Source organism: Myripristis murdjan, chromosome 10 (assembly GCF_902150065.1).
Source record: "Myripristis murdjan chromosome 10, fMyrMur1.1, whole genome shotgun sequence".
Lineage (NCBI taxonomy): Eukaryota > Metazoa > Chordata > Actinopteri > Holocentriformes > Holocentridae > Myripristis > Myripristis murdjan.
Genome location: NC_043989.1, coordinates 7,078,816 through 7,102,920, shown reverse-complemented (window position 1 = coordinate 7,102,920; position 24,105 = coordinate 7,078,816). Strand labels below are relative to the sequence as shown.

Below are 24,105 nucleotides of genomic sequence, written 5' to 3'. Positions count from 1 at the left end.
TGAGAATTGAGGAGCTGACATCAAAGCTCAACACTGAGACAGCTGAGAAGGAGGCCCTTGGCCAAGTGAAGGCAGCCCTCTGCAAACAAATAGATGATCAAGCCAACAGGCTGAAGACATCTGAAATGGAGAGGGAAGCTCTCAGGCAACAGGTGGATGAGCTCCAGGAAACTGACATTAAGCTCAAGGCAGAAATGAAGGAAAAACAGGCTCTGGAACAAGAGAGGCAAGCGCTCCACCAAGAAATGGAGATGCTAAAAAAGACTCTAACAGAGACAACTGAGAGCAAGAAGGAGCTCAATCTTCAATTTGAAGCAGAGATGAAGCACAAGCAGGCCCTAGAACAGGAAAATAAAGTACTGAATGAGAAGATAGGGGACCTGAAATTGCTCCAGGATTTGCTCAAAGAGAGAAACATGGAGCTCAGCGACTCACTTAAATTACAGATGGACGAGAAGGCAGCACTGCAGAGAGAAATGCTCCAAAAAGAGACTGCCATCCGCAAGGAGGAGCAGGCTGTGAAGCTCAGAGAACTGGAGGTCATTGAAGAGGACAACAGTAAACAGGAAGAGGTGCCAGACTCTGGAAAAAAGGATGATGAAGATGGAGATATCCAGAAAAAGTCAAAGAGACCATCCTTCTTCAGAAGATGCATCAAGGCCTTGACTTCACGAAGAAAGAAAAAATCAGAAGAAAAAAAAGAAAAAAGGAACCAATGCTCCATTTTCACATGTTGCTTCAAAGCTTGACTCCACAATAGAAAAAAACATCCCTTACCCCATCTCTCACTCCCTTGCCCAATCTCTCACTCCCTTACCCCATCCCTCACTCCCTTACCCCATCTCTCACTCCCTTACCCCATCTCTCACTCCCTCTGTCTCACTTCTGGTTTTCTTCAATACAAAATATACCCCCAAAATAACACACTGCCTGTTGTTCTATGTCTGTGTCACTGCATTCAACATATTTCAGACAGCAGCAAAGAGTTTTGTAGAAAAAAATGTTGAAGCTCTCTTAGATCCATTGTTTTTTCCAACTTTTTTTTTTTCAGAGGAAACATTTGTGTGGTTTTTGAATTAAATGCTGCTCTCAGCAGCAGAAATGGAATGGACTGAAATTGTTGGCAGTAATGCTTTACATAGTAGATAACTTTAAGATAGATAAGTTAGATAACTTTTCCCAGTAGTAAAATAGCAAAAGGGATCATGTTTCATATGATGATTTACAGCCCTAAAAAACAGTGTTACTTTACTGCATGTTTTATTGTATGTTACCCTGTCTTACTATTGTATAAAAAAAAAGATGTGAACTATGGAACCTCCAAATATCATAGAATAAAGATGACTGTTGCGTAAAGAATATTAATCATAATCATAATTGTCACATCACAACAATAGCAATAATAGTAATAATAACATAATAATAATATTATTATTATTAACAATAACATAATAGTAATAATGCCTCTTTTATTCTGCTGTTCTGTCTCAGTGGCCACTAGCCCCGCTGCCACTACATCCCAGCCTATGCCCCAAAAACCAAAGCAAGTCCCTAGCAACCCCATAGCAACCATCACCACAGCACCATAGCAACTGCCTAGCAACACCTTAGAAACCATCAGGAACACCATAGCAACTGACTAGCAACGCTCTAGCAACCATGAAGAACACCATAGCAACTGACTGGCAGCACCTTAGCAACCATCAGGAACACCATAGCAACCACCTAGCAACAGTACAGCAACCATCAAGAACAGCATAGCAACCACCTAGCAAGGCCTTAGCAACCATCAGGAACACCTTAGAAACAGCTTAACAGCACCCTAGCAACCACCCAGAACATGATAGCAATGACCTAGAAATGCTTTGGCAACCATCAGTAACACCTTAGCAACTGCATAGCAATGCCATAGCAACCACCAAATATGCCATAGCAGAATCACTCTGAATAGATTCAACTCTTCTGCCTCCCACTGAGAGTGTATCTTACAGAGCATTATCTCATCGTTCTGTTCATGTGGTCCAAAGGGAAATTTTAGTTTTCACTGCCAATATGAGTGCATTAAATGAGTGTCTCAGGCCCCTGGCTGTATACCAGGCTGGAATAATTGAAAAGCCATTCCTCAGTAATTGATGACGAGCCAGTGTCAGGGCAGTGTGGTCAGGAAAGCTAACTGGCTATCTGGTTGCACCTTGTGGTTCACTTCCCCTGCAAAAGACTTCCAGTAGGACCACATCATAAAAGTTGGATGGTCCACTCAGTTTCTATGGTCCACATAGCTTGTGCTGTGTGAGAGGTCCGACTTGATTTCATATCGATCTGTAGAGAAGGAATTAGCTTAACTGAGGAATGGCTACTTTTGCCTGTAGAATGAAACGGTTAACAATTTGAAGATCGACCTTGATGGAGTGCCATTCTTGGTTGCAAGACCCTTGTGCGCTGTTTGATGAATCTGTGGCACAGTGTGGATCAGTTACATGGAGTTCCTCTTGCACTGATAGGAGGATCCACAGTTTTCAGCAGATCTAACATGAACCACAGAGTGTTCCTGGGAAAATGGTAATTTGGGATTGTTGGGTTGTGCAGCAGTAACAGCGTCTCTCACCAAGCGTTGTGCCTGTGTGCTCCTTGCAGGGAGCACCTTGTGGTACCTTCTACGTTTGTCAGGCCACTGTGCAGATAGTGTGTGTGCCAGGTTTCCAGTGGTTCAGAGAGTTGTTTGCAAGGACTAGCAGATAGACAAACAATTGTTTAAGGATCACCTGTTCCTGGTTGTCAATGCGTAAAATGCGGAAATTCTTTGTGAAGATAATTTTTTGGCATTTCTGCTGTATTTGTCAAGCACAGTTGAGAGAGACAGGGCAGAGAGAGTCAGGAGGAAGACATGAAGCAATGGGCTTTGGCCGGGATTGAACCCAGGCTGCTGCAGCTGAGACTTCAAAAGGATATGGTACACAGTGAGCCACTGCTATGTGGGGTGCCGTTAAGCATGGAAGTTCTTGTGCTGACCAGGGAATTGCCATATCATGTATGAGTTGAAGGGGACTGCTGTATGTTGCCTTCAGATGACTGCTCATTAGTCCTTGGGTAATGTGGAGTTACAGCTTTAATTGTGCAATCTGTTTTAGTTTGTGATTTTTTTTTTTTTTTTTTAATTTTCAAAATAACATTTTGCAGCCATAATGCTATTATCACTACATGGTTAGAGATCAAACTATCTACACTTCACTGGACTCTGTGCAAGGACAATAAAGTTCAATCGAATCTAATCTGATCTAATTGCATATATTTTTATTAATTACATTTCTGGACAGGAGCATTTGTTCATTTATTTTGACACAGTTGAGGAGCGAGTGGTTGCAATTTGTTGCAAGATACATATTTATGTGTTCTTGCCCATCTTGAATTAGAGCTATCGACATGGACTTGTGCAGTATAGGATGTGGCATAATGTTGGGGTTGGCAGTGGACTGCAAGTGTGTGTGTGTGTGTGTGTGTGTGTGTGTGTGTGTGTGTATCAGGGGTGGGGACCCTCAGCTGCATTGGGGGAGAGCCAGGGGCAAAACACAGACATTTGAGGTCAGAATGGAAGCAGGGGGTAGGGAAGGCAGGAAAGAAAGGGAGGAAGATGGAAGGGTTGGGACAGAGAGGTTTGTGGGTTTGAGAGAGGAAGGTCGGAGATGACTGATGAGGGAGGGAGAGGGGGAGGTGATGGGTTAGAGGAGAAAGGGGATACAAGAAATTATACATGTGAGTTATCGGGTGAAGAGGGGGAGGGGAACAGAAAGGTTCAGGACAATGTAGAAAGAGTAAAGGTGACAAGAAGCAAAGGAAGCAGAAGCGAAAATGAAAATAGAAGATGATAGGACGAGGGAAGAGGTGAAGGGGGGCAGAGGTGAGCAACAAGATGGAGGAGGGGAAAGGAAATATAGCTGCAGCAGATTGAGGTAGAATCAAAGAGGAAGAAAGGCATTTACTGTGCCATCAAATACCCCATTTAAAACAACAGAGGGAGCAAAATAACTTTCTTCTCTCTGCTTCTGTGCTCTCACACCTTGTGGCTTGCAGAGACAAAATTTAGGCACACAAGTGTAATTTCTACCTCTCTGAATATAGTTTGTAGACGCAATGGGACCCTAACCTTAAGTCAGCCAGTTGGCTACTGTTGATGTGCCCTTCAGCAATGCACATCCTGTATGACATAGCAAAGCCTTGGTGGACACACACACAGCTATTGGCAACAGCAGCTGATTACATTTGTAAGGTTTTAGGGCCTAAGGAGTTAGCTAAAGACATGATAGTTCACAAGTCAACAGTAGCTTACCTCTGGAAACAAATCTATATTAGGAAAGCATTGAGTTAGACTAATCTCAGTGTATGAATCTATATTGGCATGTACAATGTGTATGTTTTTCAGATCTTTCAGACCAGTTGGAATATTGTTGTGCAATTACCAACAAATGGCCACCAGAATGGGCTAATTCTCTAGTGAGTCCTCTAACATGGTGGTACTTTTAACTATTGCCTGCCCAGGGACTAGAGATGAAAATATGTCTGTCTAAGTCTAGCACATTTTCAGAAATATTAGTATGCACCTGTATTTGTATAAGTCTTGTATGCTCCCTGTCACACAAAGTAATACTCTGAACTAAACAAGATTTCTGATGCTACTGTGACTGTATTTCTATGGGCTTCCGGTGCAAATCCCGTGCTCTTGGAAGGGTTATAGCGAGGACATTACCATATCAGAGGTCAAAAACTAGGGAAGTCAACATCCCAGGTGCTTTCACAATTTACACTGGGTCAGTGCTTTGGTTGATCTATGGCCCTGACCGTCTGGGTCTCTCAGGACCCGGATGCTGTCAAACCAAATCTCATTTGGCGCTCTGATGGCCTGTAAACCCAGGGCATCTCATTTACATTTTACATCTTCAGTCTTTAGATGCTCAGATGACCTGAAGAAAACAAGTCTCTAAGATCAAATAAATTAATCATGCCTAAACATAATAAACAAACTGTGACAGCATCTGAGGTCGGGTGGGATTCTAACATTTTATGATTTATATTTTATGCGTTTAGCTGGTGCTTTTATAGAGCGCAACTTACAGTGAGTTCAACAATAGCGAAAGCTTCAGTTTCTACAATGACATTACAAACGAGCAAAGAAAGACTAACAATGAGTGCTAACAACAAAGAAAAAAAGAAACAAATAAGAAACTAAGAAAGGAAGATGTAATGCAATTGTGATAAATACAAATCTGCTCCCAAATATGGCTTAAATTCTAGTTCTGCTGCAATTTGTACATAAAAATGGACAGAAAACACCAAAACCAGCATGTGTGCAGAAAAATGACACATTAAGATTGAGATATAAACTTTGGTACCTTCAAGATCCTCTGTATCTGTGGGGCTGACAGCAAGTTAGGATAACTAGTAACCTTCTGCTGTCTTTTCCAGCTATGAATTATGGGCCTCTTGGTTCAACACAATTATTACTTAATATCTGACAAGCATCTATGTCTGCCACAGCCCTTGTACAGCACCACATATTCGTTTACTGATCAGTTATTGAACTTTTCGGCTGGTACCTTGGTAGTTGTAATCATCTACAGGGGCAAATCATCCCAATAATGATACCATAGGCAAAAAAAAAGACCAAGGATCACTTTTAATCTGACTATGTTTAAGTGCCACAGAGAGACTAATTTACCAATAATTCTTGTTCTTTATGCCAACTGTGAGTTAGTGAGTATCCGATGTTGTAAAAAAAAAAGGGGTCTGTATCTGCCAGACATAAAGTGGCACATTGCAACTTTCCCAGTGTCAATAAGTGCTCATTTTTCTGTGACTTACTTTGAGTCAAGTTATGTTCTAGTGCTTATAGCTCTGTTCTCATTCTGTTTTATTCAAGTATTTTTTTTTCTTTGAATATTCTCTCCTTTGCATTGCCTGATTGTATTATCTTTGTTTGACTTTACTGTCTCTGTGAAGCACCCTGTTCCTTTACAAACAATTAAAAGCGGGCAAATCAATTAAGAACAAACATGTGCAATACCTCCGGGCAAAGAGGAGATAGGAAACATCAAAGCAAATAAAAATGAAAGCGCTGAGTGAATGTGTGATTGAAATGAATGAGTGAAACTTTGAAATGTGCTTTAAAAAAAGATAAAAGGTTATTATCTGTATATTCATTGTGTAGCCCTGCTGTTATTTGTGGACAGCAGAAAAAAAAACAAAAACAAACAAAAAAAAAAACTTTATGCAGGGAAAAGCTCTCAGTGGAAATAAGAGACGTGAGCAGACTGAGTGAGAATGGCTAGGGGTTTGTTTTGGGAAACACAGCCATCTAGTGGTCATTGTGGGACATTACAGCTGTCTTAAGGCCAAACCACAGAGTGTGTACTGTGCTGCAGTGTACTAATGTGACAGTGGCGGGACAGAGACTTCAGGGCTTTAGACTTTGTTATCAGCAGCCTGCAGACTGAAGGCCAAAGGCAGGCCTCATATCTGCTGAAAGGTCACATGCGATTCTTCCCACCAGCCTCAGTTACAACATCAGTCAACTCCCACATGTGGCATTAAACACATGCAAACCAAATCGGTTGTTTATCTGGCACCAGCTGATTATCTTTCTGCAGCCCCTGTCACAAGACTCCGTCACGTGAGCTGCACGTTCTTCTGAGAAGACGAGATTCAAAGAAGCAACTGATGAGTTTAAAAGCTTTAATTTTAAAATAGATATTTCTGACTCTCTGCCATGTGGAATGGCAGTTCACATATGTACATATATTTACATGAGATAAGACATCTTTTACCAAAAAAAAAGACAAAAAAACCTACAATAAATTCTGACAGCAAGCAAGGCTATTACTTTGAAGGCTTTCATTCTAAAATGATAAATATCCATTTTGAAAAGACTTTGCTAGCTGAAGTTTGTAAGACAACACAAGGGAGGGGAAAGTTAAAAAAAACAAAAAATCAACCACTGAGCTTTACTTTCATGTAAGCAATCAGAAAAGAAAGAAGGTGAGTTCTTTCAAAAGTTGGATATCTCATTTTAAAATCAAACTTCATTTACGTGCAGTTATGTGTAGTAAAGGTTATGTAACTGTTGATTAACTAGTGATTGTAAATTAATGCAGTGGATTAAAAAAAGCCATAACATAACTGTATTATTTCATGCATCTGAATTCAAGAATTTGAGAGGTATTACAGGAAACATTTTTGTATGTTAACAGAAAGTTAAAATTAACTTGTAAAAACTCCTTCGCTTTTCTTAATATAAGAAACACGCACATATGTACAAGTGGTCTGTAACATGGGATGCACATATGGTACATGTGCAGTGGAAGGCGTGATGAATGCGCAGCGTGCATTCATGGATGTGACATTTACACAGGATAAAACATTTCACATGTTGCGAATGGAAGGCTGTGTCATTTACAATACAACCAGTGTGTGTAGTTTGGGGCAACACAGGTTTGGATTACTTTTCAACACAGCGTACATGAAAAAAAAAAAAAAAAACTTTTTGGAAATACATCGGTCAATTGAGGGTATTATCATAAACTTCCCAAAAACAATGTTCAAATTAAAAACAGACTGAAAAAAAAATAACAACAAAATGTAAAGAAAAAAAATAGGAATTGAACCCTTAGGCTATAGTTTCACCTTCTACTTCATGTGCAAGATAAAAAAAACCTGAAACATTTGTGTAAAAACATTTGATTTATGGTTTGTATTATGCAATCCCTCGTGCAAACATATAAATCCCTCTTATGTCCTTCTATCACTGCATCCACAGTCACTCCCAAAACTAGAACTCAAACAAAACCATCAGAACCAAAATGAAAAAAATCCAAATCCAATCACAGGACTTAGTGCTACACTATCGAAGACAGTTCTTATGTTGTTTTAATTTGATGTAGTTAATTATTTTATAAAGATAAGTCAATTCCTCTGCATAATGTTGCACGCCCTGTCCCACTGGTGGACACTGTTGTTGTTTATGTCTTTCTCCCTTTCCTCCTTCTAGCTACAAAACATAAAATACAGCGATATGAAGAGTTGGAATCTAAACCCACAAAGTCAATGAAAAAACTGTCAAGTGGTTAAACATTTTTTTCTCTCTTGCTTTCTTTTCTCATTTTTCTTTTCTTCCTTTCCTACAGTCATTTGCAGTATCAACTCATCCTTTACTCTTATGCCACAGTCTATTTAATGCAATGCTTACGTCCAGCTGTAGAACTGTATGTATGCATGTGGTGTCATGTATCATGTCATCTCTATGTGTTAAATCACTTATGTATTTGACTAGCTTCACCGTTAAAAAAAAAAAAAAAAATGTAATCGTATAATGGAAATCTTAATACAACCAAACCCCTTAGATGTTTTGTCTACGTTTTGTATTGTGTTTAAGAGAAATATAACGTAGTGTTGTCCCAAACCAGACTCAGAGATGTACTGCAAATGTCAGTGTTTTCACACGAGCATTCAAGTGGATTATTACAATTAACTCATATTCCCTTATAATTCATAGTTAAAAATATAAGTCCTTTCTTACTGATGAACTTCAAGACTGGCCTGACACTCCTGTGTAGTATCGCATGTATTCAGTGACTATGTGTGATAATGCACAAGAGTAAAGCCAGCGTAAAGTTGAGTAACGATGTCTTCATGGAAAAGGCTGCAGGTGTCTGAAGTTCAGAGGATCACCATCCAGGTAAAGTTCTGCTGGTGGGACAGGCCGATCCCAGACTGACCAACTAACGATGGTCTTAAACTCAAAGGAACACACTGATTTCACTGGCAAACTGTGTGGGAAACACTGCATGTGCTTTTGTGCCAGAAATCCCGGTGCATGCCTTCAACTCTGCCATCAACATTGCATCGTCTTATAAGCTCCTGAAGAACTTGAGGGAGAGTTCGTAGCTCAGGAACATGGTGGCGCTCATCGGGAAGCCTCGGATGGCGTTCACTGATGCACCACGGAAGAAGACCTGCACGCAAAAATACATGGAGGATTTTAGGGATGACAAACACCAATGCAAGAACTAGTTATTACTTAACAAAGGAAAAGCACAATGTTTTACGGCTTGTTTTGCTTCAGGTGAAACCGCCCTTCAATAACCTGACTCGCACTGACCAGAGGAGCTCGTTCAAGCCCTGTCTCCTCAAACGCCGATGACTGTCTGCTGTTTATCTCATGTTCAGACTGCTGTGTCTGCAAAAGGTTTTCTGTGCACGAGGTGTGATACTTTGGATGCATTACATAACCGGAAAGGTGCTTATTTAAGCCTTAGATTACACCACAACCTGAAATCTGTTTTGTCTGAGCCCTGACAGCAGGAAGCTGTCTGCCGTCAAATCTGCCGCCGGTCTTGTGACTTTGGAGGCGACCTGAATTCCCATAATTCACCTTATGTGGCCCGAGCTGAAGCTGACGAGGGCCGGGACACTGCTGCTGGCATTTATTGACCCATCAAAAGAAATAAATCATTACAGAGGAGAGTTAAAAAAAAAAAAGTATATAGGGGATGAAGTTCACTTTTTGGCTCACTTCAGCTCAGGTCTTATATGAAACTCATTTTATTACATTAGGACAATGTCTTACATTATGCAACAGTTATCCCACGCCCTGCTGAAAAACTTAAGTACTATATATATATTAAATGTTTGACCGGATGGTAGATTGAGTGAATTAAATGAGTGAAACTTTTCATTCTCCATAGATTTTGTAATCCTTTCTTGCTGTTTGGTCCGTCCACTTCCAGCATGTAAGTTAAGCGTTATGCATTGCGTTATGCATCTGAATGGTCATGACCACTGATTAACCCGTGTTGACTGACTTGGTTTGATTGACAAAATTGACAAAGGAAGAGTTGAACATGGGGCAAATAACCCCAGTCTGACCCGGGTCAATGGTTTGAAAGACATATTAGTGAAGAGACAGTAGCAGATTCATACTTTTAATTTAAAATGTGCTGTCTAACATTTTTTGGTCTTATTCTCAGGCACAGCTCATTAACATTCACACAGTTCAGATGCCTGTTTAAAGCAACAGGCAGCCAATCAGGAGCCTATGTCATAGAGAGCCACTGTTTTGCATTGATTTGATTGGCTCACAGTCACAGAGAATGTACGGTGGCCACCAGGGACAGACTTTGAGAACAGGGAAACCCTACAGTGACCCTTACTGATTTATCCAGCAAAGACTAATTTTATCAGTATTTCGGGCTTGGATGGGGGACGATCTGGTGCTGCACATGTGCATGTGATGTGGTGCCAGCTAGCTACTCCAGTGAAAAAGACTTGGCAGGTAGCGCGAGGTCTTGGATGGACGCCGAGGTTTCATTCACAGACAGAAACACGTGGACCGCTGCGCTTCCAAAAAATTCCAAGAAGAGATATGGCAGACGTCCGAAAGCCACCCTCTGCTCTGGGTCACTTTTCTAGGGGATCCACGCTCTCAACGATCATAGCATCTGCTCCATTTACAGTAAATCAGCTGGTACAGCATACAGTGTGTAGTCAGTGAGTTGTATCCAACATGTATTCAAACAGTGAAGAGGCCAAGTCACAGTGTCTGCAAACTTGAGGAGGCCAAATTTAAGGCTTTTAAAGACTCCTCAAATGTTATGGAATTCGATTTTAAGCCAGTCTAAATGTTTGCCCAGCTGTTTTTAGTAAAACAGAACAGAAATCATAGTGAACAGGACTCCCCGTGCACAGCCTGTATTTGCAATCAGAAGCAGGTCGGTTGCAGGAACATCTCACACAAATTTATTTGCTCAAGGTTGAGCGAACCTGAGGAAACTGTTTTATTTGACTTACGTTACATGCCACATTGGCTGAGTAACACTGAATTTAAAGAATCTGTCCCAAGAACTGTCTAATTTTACATGTGCATCAAACTGAAATCTGCTGAAAATAAGGCTGCTTAACATGGGGTGTCTTTATTTGCTTGTTTCATGCTTCTGTGGTAAATCAAATCAGATTTCCCTTCCAGAAAAAAAAGGTTAGAGTTAAGTGAAGTGGAGATGTGGCTTACTTGCAGTCCCTCGGTCTTGTAGCTGTCGATGATGCAGTGCAGGATGCCCTTGTACTTCCTCTGCAGTTGAGCATCAGCCTGCATTCGGCTCTTCACCACGTCAGCCGGGGTGGCCGTCACCCAGGAAATTGACCCTGAAGGCAAAGAGGTCAGTGAGCTTTAGGTCCAGTGGACAGCAAGACACCGACACTGCAGCCCTTCCCTTGCCTTGCAAACCCTCATTACTTACAGATTTTACAGACAACAAAATTAAATCTAGTTTACCTGCCTTCCTTTCGCCTTGGTATAGTTTTACTAATCTGCATTATTCGGCAATCATGACTCTGTGCATCATCCATGCTCACCAAGTACTGATTTTCAGCTTCTTATCTCTGACAATGATGTCAAAATCTTCTATGGTTCTAAACTCAATTACTTGAGTGTTTGTCTGTGGAAACAGCACCTTAATGTGTTTTTGGCACAAGGTGAAGTTAATTTGATAAGACAAGAAAACCAGACTATGTATTCTGGATATCAGCAGCTTAAGATGTTTCCAAATTTTCTAGCACAGGTGTTATAATGGACATTAGCAAGTGGTTACCCTACAAACCATCCACAGTTAGAGTCTGTTCAAGAACTCTGACCGAAAAGCTAAACATCCACATCTCCTTGATTTAGGGCACACAGCTGTTTTTACTTCTGGCCTTCACTCCCACACATGTTGCCTGTATCACGTGGCCGGCATCTGGAAGGCATTTTTCTTGTTGCAACAAACTAACTTGGACCTGTGAGACCCGAGATTTCCCACTGCGGTGCAGACACAATCCACAGGCCTGCACTGCAGGTCTTCTGAGGATACAGGCCCCCCTCGGCAGTGTCAGGACTCATGTCAAACACTGTGGTCAGCTGTTTGTAAGTTTGTAAGTAAAGACATACACACCCCTGCTCTACAAACCACAACAGTTACAGGAAACCTAACCTCTAAAAGCCTTTTACAGTTAATTCTCTACTGATTTAACAAAGGAGCTGTGAGTTTTAAGTTATTGGCTCTCGCCCTCTGAAAAACTTCTGCCTATCAATAAAATCAAATACATTTTGTATTCCAATCAACCACCTGATGTAAATGATGTCACCTGCACCCAGGTTTTGATGAATGCTCCGATTGCTCAATAGTAGACTATGCATATTAAATGAAATGCCCCATAACTAGACAATAACCAGATACTTGCCAAACTAGCCAAAACCTCTCAGCTTCCATTACTGCTGGTGTTGATTCTCCAACACTGAATATTTACAACCAAAAGGCAGAAATACTGTCCTCCAGTGGAAAGTTTTGTCTCAGTGCTACAAGCTAACCACCTAAAACTCCAACAAACACTAAAAATTCCTCACTGATTTTAAATTATTGCACTGGATCTTTCAGAAAACAGTTGGAAATTTCCACATGTGAACATCGTGACATTTACAGTTACCCTGCCTGGCAACAACCTAAATTTTCCAGGAAACAAGCAAGAGAACTAACCAAGACCATCCTGTGGTGCAACTCAAACAGCAACGTAGACTCCAGCTGTTTACAACACCAAGGATACAAATAAACATCGGTTTATATAACCCAGTATTCAAATCTAGGCCAGTACATAGTTTTATGGGTAATAACAAAGGACATAATGAGAATCAAGTTATTCTGCAAATAAGACCAATGAAATAATCACAGATCTATTCTATAATGTGGTAGATATATATGACAAATTACTAGTAAATATATGTATTTTCACCATCAGCCAGAGTTACCAAAGCTCATAGCAGGTTACCATCACTGCCCCCTGGAGTTTGGAAGAGGAGTTACAAGTCCACTTAAATTCCCAGGTTCCAAACTCAATTTTCAGACTACATGTAAGTCCTAAATAAAAGCACCCTGCCACATTTTACCCTCCATCAGCATGAGAAACACGTCTAAACACCACCAACACATTAAAGCTGCAACATGCAACTTTCTGCCTTGAAATTAAAATTCATCGTTAGTCTCATCACCCCTCCCCTCAGATGGTCCACACCTGTCAGCCCTCTTGATGAAATCATCGAGCCTGAAGCTGACACAACATTATTTGTTTTGGTACACTTTAATTTAGGCATGAACACACAGACTGCTAATACAGACTATACCCTATTTATTTCTAGTTATTTCAGTGTTAAACTTGTAAACTGCAGCTTTAAAACTCCAGCCACCACGCTTACCTGCCAGTCCACCAGCCAGCCAAATGGAGCAGGGGTGAGGGCTGGACATGTCGTCAGGCGTCAGCAGGTTGCAGAAGATGGTATAAGGGATGAAGTAGAGAGTGTATCCAGGCACGTCCCTCAGGACCATGGCTCCAGCCCCCCTGTACAGCCCCAGGACGCCTTCAGTCTGCAGGATGCTGCTGATGCAGTGGATGGGGCCTCTGTAGAGTCTCTGGCCCGAGATGTCGACGGAGCTCAGGGGGATGTTGGTGCTGCTCGATGCATTGCCGGCAAGTTGCAGGTTCTCTGGATAAAAAGAAATCCAAATATTATATGCAAGTTAGTGAATGTGGAAAAAGAAAAGTAAGGGCTTGGCCAACTTTCACGGATAAGATAAGATGGACTTTATTGATTTCTGACGGTAAATTGCATCATTTCTACAGGAAACTATAGAGGTGGCAGGAGGTGAATGAAGAGTAAAAAGTTCTAAAGGTGGTGAATAAAAAGTTAATGAATGATAAATTGACTAAGACAAACTTGTAAATGAAGAAAAGAGTTTCTTTTGAAGACCCATGAGATGCTCTCCTGGTGGAAAAGGGTTCTCTCTAACAGCGGTGGGTGACACACTTACAAAGTGACGGTGTGTGTGAGTGTGCAAATCTGCATCGTCGACTGTTCACATGCACAGTCTTACAGATGGCTGCTATTTTCATGAATCTGTGCAATCAACCTACAGCAGCTGCCACCCTGCCTAAAGCAATTAAAAAAACGAAGTCCCCTCAGAGCCTCTGGCACTGCTTCATATTATCAGTTTGTCATGTTCAATGCATGCTACGAGTTATTTTGTGATGAAGTGTTGTAGTTGTTGCACTTGCTTTCCCTCAACCTGCCTGGTCTAATTTTACCGCAGTTACTTCAGTGACTTCCTACTTCTCCCAGAATGCCTTTATAAAGAGCTGTTTTCTTCTTCTGTATTTAAAAGGGTGACTGTTCCTTTAAATCTGCATTGATTTTAGCAGACACCACCAGAAAAAGAATCTAGGACACTGGGTGAGTTCGTGGAGAGACTGACCCGATGACATTTCGTCAGCAACGGCATGTCCATCTCTGACTCTTTCAGTGCCCTGCCACATCTGTACATATAATTTTTTTTAATCATAGCTGATAAACTGTCTTACTGTCACTTTTTATAATCCTATATCAAAGTACGAACAGGGTGACGTGTACCACATTCGGGCAATTCAGATATCGCAATCACATAAAAGTAACTGAACAGATGTTCAAAAGCTGTTACTGTCTGACGTCTCTGGCACTTTGTACCGTGATATCAACAGGCTACATCTATATATATATATAAAAAAATCTGGGCCAGAGTGACTCACTGTTGGACGTCGTTCAAGAGTAATCAGTCACCGGATGATTCCAATGACAACAGACAAAGTGTGTGAGCCTGACTGACACTGCAAACAACATGCAGTAAAATTTTCATGCCTCATTTCCTGCTACAATCAAACCGTCTGCCCTCACTTTTATTGTTTTACAGTTGAACAAAGTGATGTGGCTTGTCCATCCTGTGGCTGTCCTGCAAGAAAAACTGCAGACTGGTCATTCTTGCAATGGGTGCAGCTGAAGTGAAATCTCAAATATCCCAGCATGCCCCCCGTGGCTCCATCACTGAGGTCCTCAGAAAACTATCGGTGGAAAACTACCAGCCCAGAAAAAGAGCGCTAGTCAAAACAGCTTGTAATGATGTGTCTGCAGATGATGCATTAAGTAATGTTCTAAGTAACAGTGAGTAGTGTGATAAGGTTGATTTTTTTCCCCAAATGTTATCTTAACTGCGAAACATGAAGCTACACTCTGAGTTGTAGCTCAGCTCAGTTACTTGAACAAACTGTAATGTAGATAATTAATAATGTTAATGTTAGGATAATATATTTCAAGATTTGTTAGTGAGTGTTAACAGAATAGTGATAGTGAGCTGGCTGACAACCAGACTGTACTGACTCACATAAAATGATAATAATGTATCAATGATGAAATTATGAGTTCATGGAGGAAAAAAAATTAACACGTCTGACACAACAAGCATAATTTCTGTCAAGTTAAGTTCTGTTTGGACACCATCAAAAACCCATTTGCCAGTGGGAACGGGATCTATCTGTCAGCAGGATTTAATAATTTGAACATTGGAACAAAAGGCAGTTCAGCAGGCAAAGCATATTCATTGAAGAGTACAAATACATAAAGAAAAAAATCGCTTGATTAGTCTGTATTTGCTCTTTTATTTTGACTTTGCCTTGGTTTTAACTTTGAAAGAAAAGTTTGGCAAACAGACCAGATATTGTGCTTCACCACAAAAATGAAAGATAAAACACAAGACAATAGTTTTTTCCATCTGCTGGGATAAACTAGATCTGCATTTGCAGTCTGATTTTGATCATGAACTTCAGCATAAAACATGTTTCTTTTCCTGCTTTCAAAGTGTGCACACAGGGCCTACAGGGCCTGGAGAAAACTAAAACCAGTTCACTTGGCAGGACATGCAGAGTCAGCATTTGTAGTCTCATTCTGACCAGGGGACTATTTTACCTTTGGAACAAAGACTCCTTTTATTTTAAAATGGACAATACATGTCTGCTTGCACTGAGGCAAAGAAAGCCCACGACAAAACCAGTTCCCCTGTTAGCACTGGCTGGGTCTGCATTTCCACTTGCATTCTGAATATGAACTTTATTATGTGGAGTTAGAGCCCATCTACTTCTGCTCTACATCAAGTTTGCATTTACCCAAACAAATGCACTGCAGGAACATGTAAATTAGATTTAATCATGTCCTCATTTTCTTTTGTTTTACAATACAAACTGCACATTGTCAAACCTAGCTTGAAAAGACACAGCTGTGACAATAAAGTGTTTTTCAGGGATTACTTCCTGTTTCTGGAATGAGGAAACCTACATTATCGTTACTGACTTAAAACCCCTGACTGTCCTTGAAGCTTTGGAAAACACTGCTTCACACTCCCTGCTGCCGGAGGGAAACACGCAAACCCCCGAATCAAATTCACCTGCTAGGAGCGACTGCGTCTGCATCTGCAGTCTGATCTTGACCAGGTCGACCGGGGCTCCCAGTCCCACAGACATCAGGCCGGTCAGCATGCTGGCCACGGTCAGGTCCAGCATGCCACATGGATGTCGACCGTCGCCATAGCGATACTTGCTTATGAATCTCTGGGCGTTGCTGAAGAAGCCAAACACGGCTGAGTTGTAGAGGGTGATGCTGGCCAGCGGGAACGACATGCCCTTGAAAAAGCCTGCGGCCTGCAAAACAACAGGTAGACAGACACACAGAGAGACAGATGCATTTTAAAACTGGTTGCCAAAATCCCCAAAATACAAATAAAAAAAAACATCACATTTTCTTTATTAAATGTAATTTTCAGACAATTAATGAGAACATGATAACCACAGCCAGCAGCCCACAGAAATGCAAAATGGTGAACAGAAGGTATTTGCTGGGAGTATCATTTCTTCTTGTGCTTTTATGGGAAAAATGTGGGGGTGTTAGGGTTATGATGAAACTGTAACACAGCTGTCCAACACGCTCATTTATCATCTGACCACTGAGACAAGCGAGTCCGCGATAACGTACAAGGAATAAAGAGCTGACCCTGACACCTGATGTGGTGACGAGTGATTTTGATTCACTGTTTCGTCTTGTTGGTATTCATAAGAAATATTTTGTCCTGGTGATTCCGGTTGAGCAACTCATCGTACTTCTCCCTTCACTCCCACCACTACCTCCTAAAACTGGCGACATCAAAGATACAGAAAATGTGCGATGAAGTGAAGCTTTCATAATGCTTGTAGCAACAACAGCGAAAGGGCAAAGAAAAATAATTTTAAAAAGGATAATAGTGATAAGCAGTATGTTCAGGTGGTCTGTTGTTGTGCCACCGACGATAAATCACAATTTACATAAAGGTGTAGTTGTTTTATGTGATTACTGTCATCGATTACTTACCAAAGATTCATTTTCCTCATTATTAATCATAGTATTAGTGATAATAGTAATATCTGCGATTTATTATACTATTGCAGTAATTTTTGAATTTTTTCTGGTTTTATTTCAGCTAACGCAAATGTTTTTTTTTTTCACACTCAAACGTCTATTTACAAGCAGGAATGGGATCTATCTGTCGCCAGGTTTTAATAATTAGGTTTTAAAAATTAGCTATTTACACACTGCATTTTCACAATCAAAAATCTATCAGCCAACTGGAATGAGATCGACCTGTCAGCAGGTTTTAATAATTTGATCACAAGCAACACAGAATGGCTACAATGTGCAGCTTGTAGGTGTGTGTGTGTGTGTGTGTGTGTGTGTGTGTGTGTGTGTGACCCGTGCATTGTGATCTGGACACAAGCTTGGCTGACACTTGTTTGTCTTCCTGCCAACACACGGCTGACTGATAGATAGATAGATAGATAGATAGATAGATAGATAGATAGATAGATAGATAGACTTTATTGACCAGACTACCGCTCAGGTTTTGCTCATGTTAATTGCACAGCTAAACCTGCAGCCACCTGACATTTCCGAGAATATCCCAGCACAGTGAAACCTGGGTAATAACAGCGGGTGTGTACAGGTTTTGGCGCGAGCTCGATGCTGAACATGAACCAACTTGAACTGCAATGTTTATTCTCATCATCTGAAAAGTATTTGTTGGAACAGTCCGATAAGTCGTAAACTGCACCCATGTTCCTGCGACTAGACAAACAGGAGTTTGTTCGATCATCCAAAAGCAGTAAGTTGATTTAGTTCACTCACAAGCAGCACCGAATCTGCACCCTGCACTGATATCAAGGTTAGACTGATTTGGCAATTTATTATCGATCAATAAATTGCAGTCTGACTGTCTGTCTGACTGATAGATGGATTATAGAACTACTACATTGGTTGTCTAGTGCAAGACCTAATCCCAGATTGAAGTATGCATGATTATGTGTCATTATTGGTATTATTGTTTTTCATTATTATCCCTGGATTCAGTTCTTTTCAGGGTTGTTGCATCCCATGACACATCTAAATGCTGTTGCCGAGGCGTTTCCACCTGAGGAATAAAATTATGGTGGCACCATGGCCTATATCAGCTGAGAGAAAAAGACGGAAAATGGTTGGAAAAAATTAATCAAACTTCAAACTCCACTCTTAAAAAAAGGGTCATGGTGCTCTTGAGGAGTTGCTGCATTTATAACGCGAAGAGCGATATTAGTGCTCATGATTATGGACGCCACAACTGGTCAATATTGTGAGAAAAAAAAAGACCTCTTTGGCAATCTTCAGTCATTGTTGCGTCAGGAAGAAAGGGAAGATACTACGAATTTAATTATAATGCCTGTCTAAGAAAAGACACGTCAGAGTTAAAAAGCCGGTTGGTTTTAACCTCAAGTCTTCTTCCTCTTCTTCAGGGCCAAACTGTGGTTGAAACCAGTTGGCTTTTCTTTTTTTCTTTTTCTTTTTTAACTCTTTCACAAGCCACCTTTAATTAATTCCTGGCATCTTGACGCAAGCGTGCCTGCAGTTTCACTCTGAATAACATCGATGCTGATTTCTCCACTGCCGTCAAGAAAGCCTTTCTGACGGGGAAACAGAATCACACCCGTCGCTCAATCCTGTGTCACAAGACAATGTGGTTTTAAGTGTTTTGTAACATCCTTCAGTCATGAGACAAATCAGACAAATTTCCTTGCTGCTCTAACTGGAAATATTTGACCATAATGATTAATACTATGTGACTCATCATAGTTTAGTGTTGGAGTTTGTTTCTCATGTATTTGTCACGCCACCTCTATGTGGGGCGCTGCACTGACCTGCATTGATCTGAATGTGACACCTTGACTGGATTCCACACAGGAATATGGATCACTAAAATCATTATTATCACTGGAGAGTTTTACTGTCCTCAGTGCTGCGTCAGAGGTTATCTGTGGCTACCCTCATCGAATTTGTGAACGTTGATGGCGGAGGGGGTATTCATGTCTTTGTTTTTGGAAAGAGCCGCTGCTGTTGAGTCTTTTGCATGTAAATATTTGACGGTTTCAGCTCCACAAACAAATATGCACCAGGCAACACTGTAACAGGGTGAGGAGAGACGGGAAATCATGGTGGAATGAAAGCATCACCTCACAGAAAACCTCTGGATGGATGGAGTGCAGCAGCGGGAGACTCTTTGAGTGAACTGTTCCTTTACAACAACTTAAAACAGTTAGAGCGATCTCTTGCTTACAGAAAATGAGTGGGGAAAAAATCAAGCTGTAATTAGATTACGCTGGATTAGTAGGAATTTTACAGAAGACCAAGTACCTAGAGTTCAACATTGAGACAGAGTGAGACGGGCTTATAAAGAGACAGACAGGTTGCTTACGGTTTCCTTCCTGTAGATGGTGAGGACACAGTGCAGCATGTTCTTATATCCTTTCCCCGCCTGGAGACGAGTCTGGAGGAGAGGCAACACATCAGAGTCACTGCTTCCACAATACATAAGCATTAAAAGACTAGAACTGAACAGAACTTGCCAGATTCAGGATTGCACAAAAAGACATATATGCATTTTCCCATCTAACAGTCGTATATAAAAACTAGTGATATAGTCATATGAGTCTTACAAACAATCATCAACAGAACTTAAGGAACCCAAACTTAACATAGTATAATCAATCAACATAACTGAAAGTGAATGGTGTATAAGCAGCAAGTGACCCGTGGTAATCACTGATTACTATAGGTTTACATTTTTTTTCTTATTTTTCCTCTGTTTTGTGTCTTTCTATTCCGTTTCGACTTTTTGTTCCCAATGTCAATGCAATGGAAATACTCAGTTTTAGTTCAGTTTTATATTAGTTTCAGTGTTCGTTTTTGTCATATAGGGTATTTTTTGTGAGGTCTTGTTTTTGTTTCTGTTTGACCACAGTCATCAGCCATTACCAGCCAATCAGATTTTTGTGCTTTCCTGGTTCCCTAGTGATGTGATTTAGTTTTTTTTTTTTTTTTTAGAAGAGCAGTTCTTCCTGGAAAGGGTTAAAGGGAGGTTAATTCGGGACATTCAAAGCCTCCCAGTTCTCTCAAGCTTTTTTTTTCGGAAAGATGACAGGAATAAATGTCTATACTTGAACTACTACTGTATCTATCCTTCGATCATTTCATTTTAACTCAGGAAAACATGCAACATTAAGCAAAACGACACCAAAACATTGAAAATACACGATTTGTCCTTACATGACTCTGTAGCTCCAGATGTTAAAACAACATGAATACAATTAAAGCCTTTGGCATCACCCAGGATGAGTCACAACAGAGCTGGAGACGCACGCCAAGCCCATCGTGTGGTAACAGAACATTTTCAATATGGGTCAAGTATTTAAAAGAGACTTAATTACACGAAAGTCACACCAGGACAACAACATGTGCCGCAAGAATGCAACTAAGCAGGAGTAGGAGGAGGTTTGATGACGTGCAGGCTTTTGTTCCGTCACACACCGCAAACACACAGGTTAGGACAGCATTTAAGTTTTGATAATAACACTCTGACAAGTTGGCAGAGCTGATTTTGTTACCTTTACGGTGTCCAGCGGGTGGCCCACAACTACACTGGAGGCTCCTGCGGACGAAAGAGAAAGAACAAAAGAGTTTTAAAAAAGTCAATGTCCAAAATATGGGGAAATAAAATACAAAAGTCAACTGCAAAATGAATAATGCTTCAAAATATTCTCAAAGATATATGTTGATTCATTCCATTTATTTCTGATTAGGGCTGTATGACATGATAAAAAAAAAACAAAACAAAAAAACATAGCCTATTTTGATTGATTTTACAGATATTGCAACTGCAATACAATTCCACATCATATAGCAATGTTGATTTTTTCATTATAGCCTAATTTCCACTTTCACTGAAAAAAAGTATTAAAATGATGATGGTGTGTTTTTTCCTCTGTCCCAAATGTGTTTTCTCACATCTGGAAAACACAATTTAAAGGCCAGGGCGCCTCTGTAGCACCATAATACTTTATTTACAACAATGCTTTGTCACATATTAATATTATTAAAGCTTCTGTGATTTGGTTACTGCACTTGGCAATATTGCAATTTCTGTAATAATAATACTCTTGTTTATTGTCTTTACAGGTAATAGCAATAAAGTGTAAGTTAGTGTCTGCTATCCTACAAGGGAAGTTTGGTTTCATGAATTTCTACCACCTCAGCTCTTGAATTCATGTTTTTCATGCATAAAAGGTATCTGAATTGTTGAATTAGGAGAAAAAAAGACAGACTATATAGAATAAAAGTGGCAGAGGATAACATCTCTGCAAATCACACATTCATGCAGAAGTCGGTCCACGCTTGGCAGAATCATTTAACAACGATGCAAAGATTTAAGCAGTTTTCGACAAAGGTTTTGAGTGTCCGCCAGTGGAAAAGAACAACTTGAAAACAAATGAATTACAGCTGTTTTAGCCTCTGTCCACTGAGCCACGCAGCCCGGCTCGCTGTGCTGGTTCTATAAAGAGCCTGGACTGGAACCCGAACTCTGGAAAACTGAACCGGTCCCAAAAAACAGACAGACAAACAAAAATAAAACCCACTATAGCGTTCCTGTAATATGTAGGTTAGTTCTCCTGGCACTGTGGATGCACAAGCCAACCCTATGAGCCAAATCAAACATATGGATCATTAGCAGGGGGAAAAGAAAGAAAGAAAGAAAGAAGGGAAGAAAAAGAAGATAGCAGCCTACAGTATGATATAAATGGACTTGTAATGTGTCTGTGGTGCTTAATATTTATCAATATTTGTTTATGGAGACCTTACTATGGTATTCTTTATCTCCTATGGTATCACTGTAACTTTTCTATAATATTCCTATGGGGTTTTATACATTAGTTGTGTTATTTTCTTTTTCACTGCGCTGAGATTATGACGAAGATGAATTAAGTGTCTATTTTGTTTGCTATTTCATTTCATTACATTTTTTTTCACAAAATTATGTCTTGGACTATATCAAGCGCAACAAGACACACTGCAGTCAGACAACACCTTTATCACACGTTATTCTGAATTTCTGGCCTGCTCAATTACAAGGAAAGTGGGTGGGGTGCCAATATCAGTTAATGCTGTTTGACATGACACAAATTCAGCGGCTCAACATCCAAATGTACGGTCACCTTCCACTACTGAATAGTAACTATACAGCACAGTGGTGAAATGCAGTCAGAGCTGCTATTAACTTCTGGGATTTTCAATAGTTCTTCTTTTTTATTACTTTTTAAAAATTGTTTTCCATTTTTATTTCAATTTATGTGTGGTTTCAATTAGTTTTCAGCATAGGGTTTGGTAGTTTTTGTTTTTAATCTTTCTATATCTTAGGTTTAGGTCCACTTGTAGTGCAGGATATTTGGCAGGAGTAGAATACTTTTTGTTTTTTGTTTTTTTTTTAGGTTATAATGCTGGAAGTTCAGGACAGGTACTTTATGTTTGTAGTTCAAACAATAAATCATAATCCATAAACAATATTCTTACATTATGTCCTCCATTATAATTTCCATAAATTCTCTAAAATAAAATCAGAAACACTTCACTCCCTTGTTTATTCCTTTTTTTTTTTTTTTTTTTTTTTTTTTTTAGTTTACAATAACTTGCTCTCAGCTCTGTGTCAGTGTCAAGGGCCTCATTTCTTGTTGAGGCCTCTGATAATAGAAACTGCCGCTGCAGCGCCCCTAGCGGCCGCGCTCGCCTGCATGCATTCCTTCTGAATAGCGTTTGCCCAGAATTAGGGCTCCTGTTGCACAATAGCCCATCTGGCAAAAGATAAATGCATGCTAAAATTACACATTTCACTCACTGACAATATTATATTAGGCAACATCGTTTAAAAAAGATCTAAAATGAAGCCGGTCTGTTTTTTAAAATTAATATTAATCAACTTGAAAAAGCCGGGCAATGGATTTCAGAGCTGCAGGAGGGGTGAGCAGCAGTCTATGCAAGCCGCACTTGTTTACATTGGATCCCGATGCATGAAAGAGGTGGAGAGGCTTTTTCCTGCAGAACAGAGCGGCTATGTTTCAGTGTGAATCTGTTTATTCCTCTCTGGTAACGAAATTCAGGCAAAAATACGATAGAGTCACATAAAACTGAAATTGAATGCGTGGATCCCGGGTCATCCCCGACCGTAACCCCCCATTCACCGGGGAAACACAGTTTTCTCTGCCTGGGAGGCTCCAGCAGAGGACTAGGAGACAGCAGGAACAACTTTAATTCACTCACCGCCGATCCATCCTGCAATGAAATCATCCAGACGGAAACAGTTTCTCTTTGAGGTCTGCATCTTCAGCTCAGAGCTCCTTTGCGCGTCCGCACCTCATCCAGCTGCCTCTCATCTAGTCGCGAAGTAAACTCCCCAAATAAACTAAAACTTACTTCACCGTTCATCCACAATCAAGTGGGAGGACCTGCCTCCGTGAAAAAAAAAAAAAACAAAAACTATTCAGCCTGCGTTGATAAGAGAGTTTGGCATACCCCCCACCAATCAGCGCGGGGTATTCCTGAGTGGCAGTTCTATCGACCAATCAGCTGCTGGATTTCCAAATGCACTCAGCACCCCTGCAGCCTATAGAGGGGAGGGCATGGAAATGAGCCACGAGGAGAAACGCTGCATACAAATATGTGACCTGTAATCCATACCTGACTCATGGCAAAGTCTGCACCTCGCCGCCAGTCACTTAGCTCTGTGATATTCCTAAAATATTCCCATGGTAACTCCCAGTGTTTCTGTGGAGCTCAGTTTTGAGTTTATAGTGACC

The 24,105-nt window shown here is 40.5% G+C and overlaps 1 protein-coding gene across 1 annotated transcript; it reads right to left on the bottom strand.

Annotated features, from left to right (window-relative positions):
* Positions 1 to 6,828: 6,828 nt before the first annotated feature.
* Positions 6,829 to 23,762, bottom strand: slc25a48 (solute carrier family 25 member 48). Its single transcript, XM_030061237.1, has 7 exons — positions 23,570 to 23,762; positions 20,866 to 20,909; positions 19,677 to 19,748; positions 16,314 to 16,566; positions 13,265 to 13,552; positions 11,051 to 11,184; positions 6,829 to 8,999 (listed from the first exon to the last, which is right to left on the bottom strand). The coding sequence occupies exons 1-7, from the start codon at positions 23,628 to 23,630 to the stop codon at positions 8,895 to 8,897; spliced, it is 957 nt and encodes a 318-aa protein (XP_029917097.1). The 5' UTR covers positions 23,631 to 23,762; the 3' UTR covers positions 6,829 to 8,894.
* Positions 23,763 to 24,105: the final 343 nt, after the last annotated feature.

What these genes read in the sequence shown, in the direction of transcription:
- slc25a48 (XM_030061237.1), bottom strand. Translation starts at nt 23,630, where the DNA reads ATGCAGACCTCAAAGAGAAACTGTTTCCGTCTGGATGATTTCATTGCA. An exon ending in ACCCGCTGGACACCGTAAAG is followed by an intron (nt 19,749 to 20,865) that starts GTAACAAAATCA and finishes CCTCTCCTCCAG; the next exon opens with ACTCGTCTCCAGGCGGGGAA. An exon ending in ACAAGACCGAGGGACTGCAA is followed by an intron (nt 9,000 to 11,050) that starts GTAAGCCACATC and finishes TTTTGCGTGCAG; the next exon opens with GTCTTCTTCCGTGGTGCATC.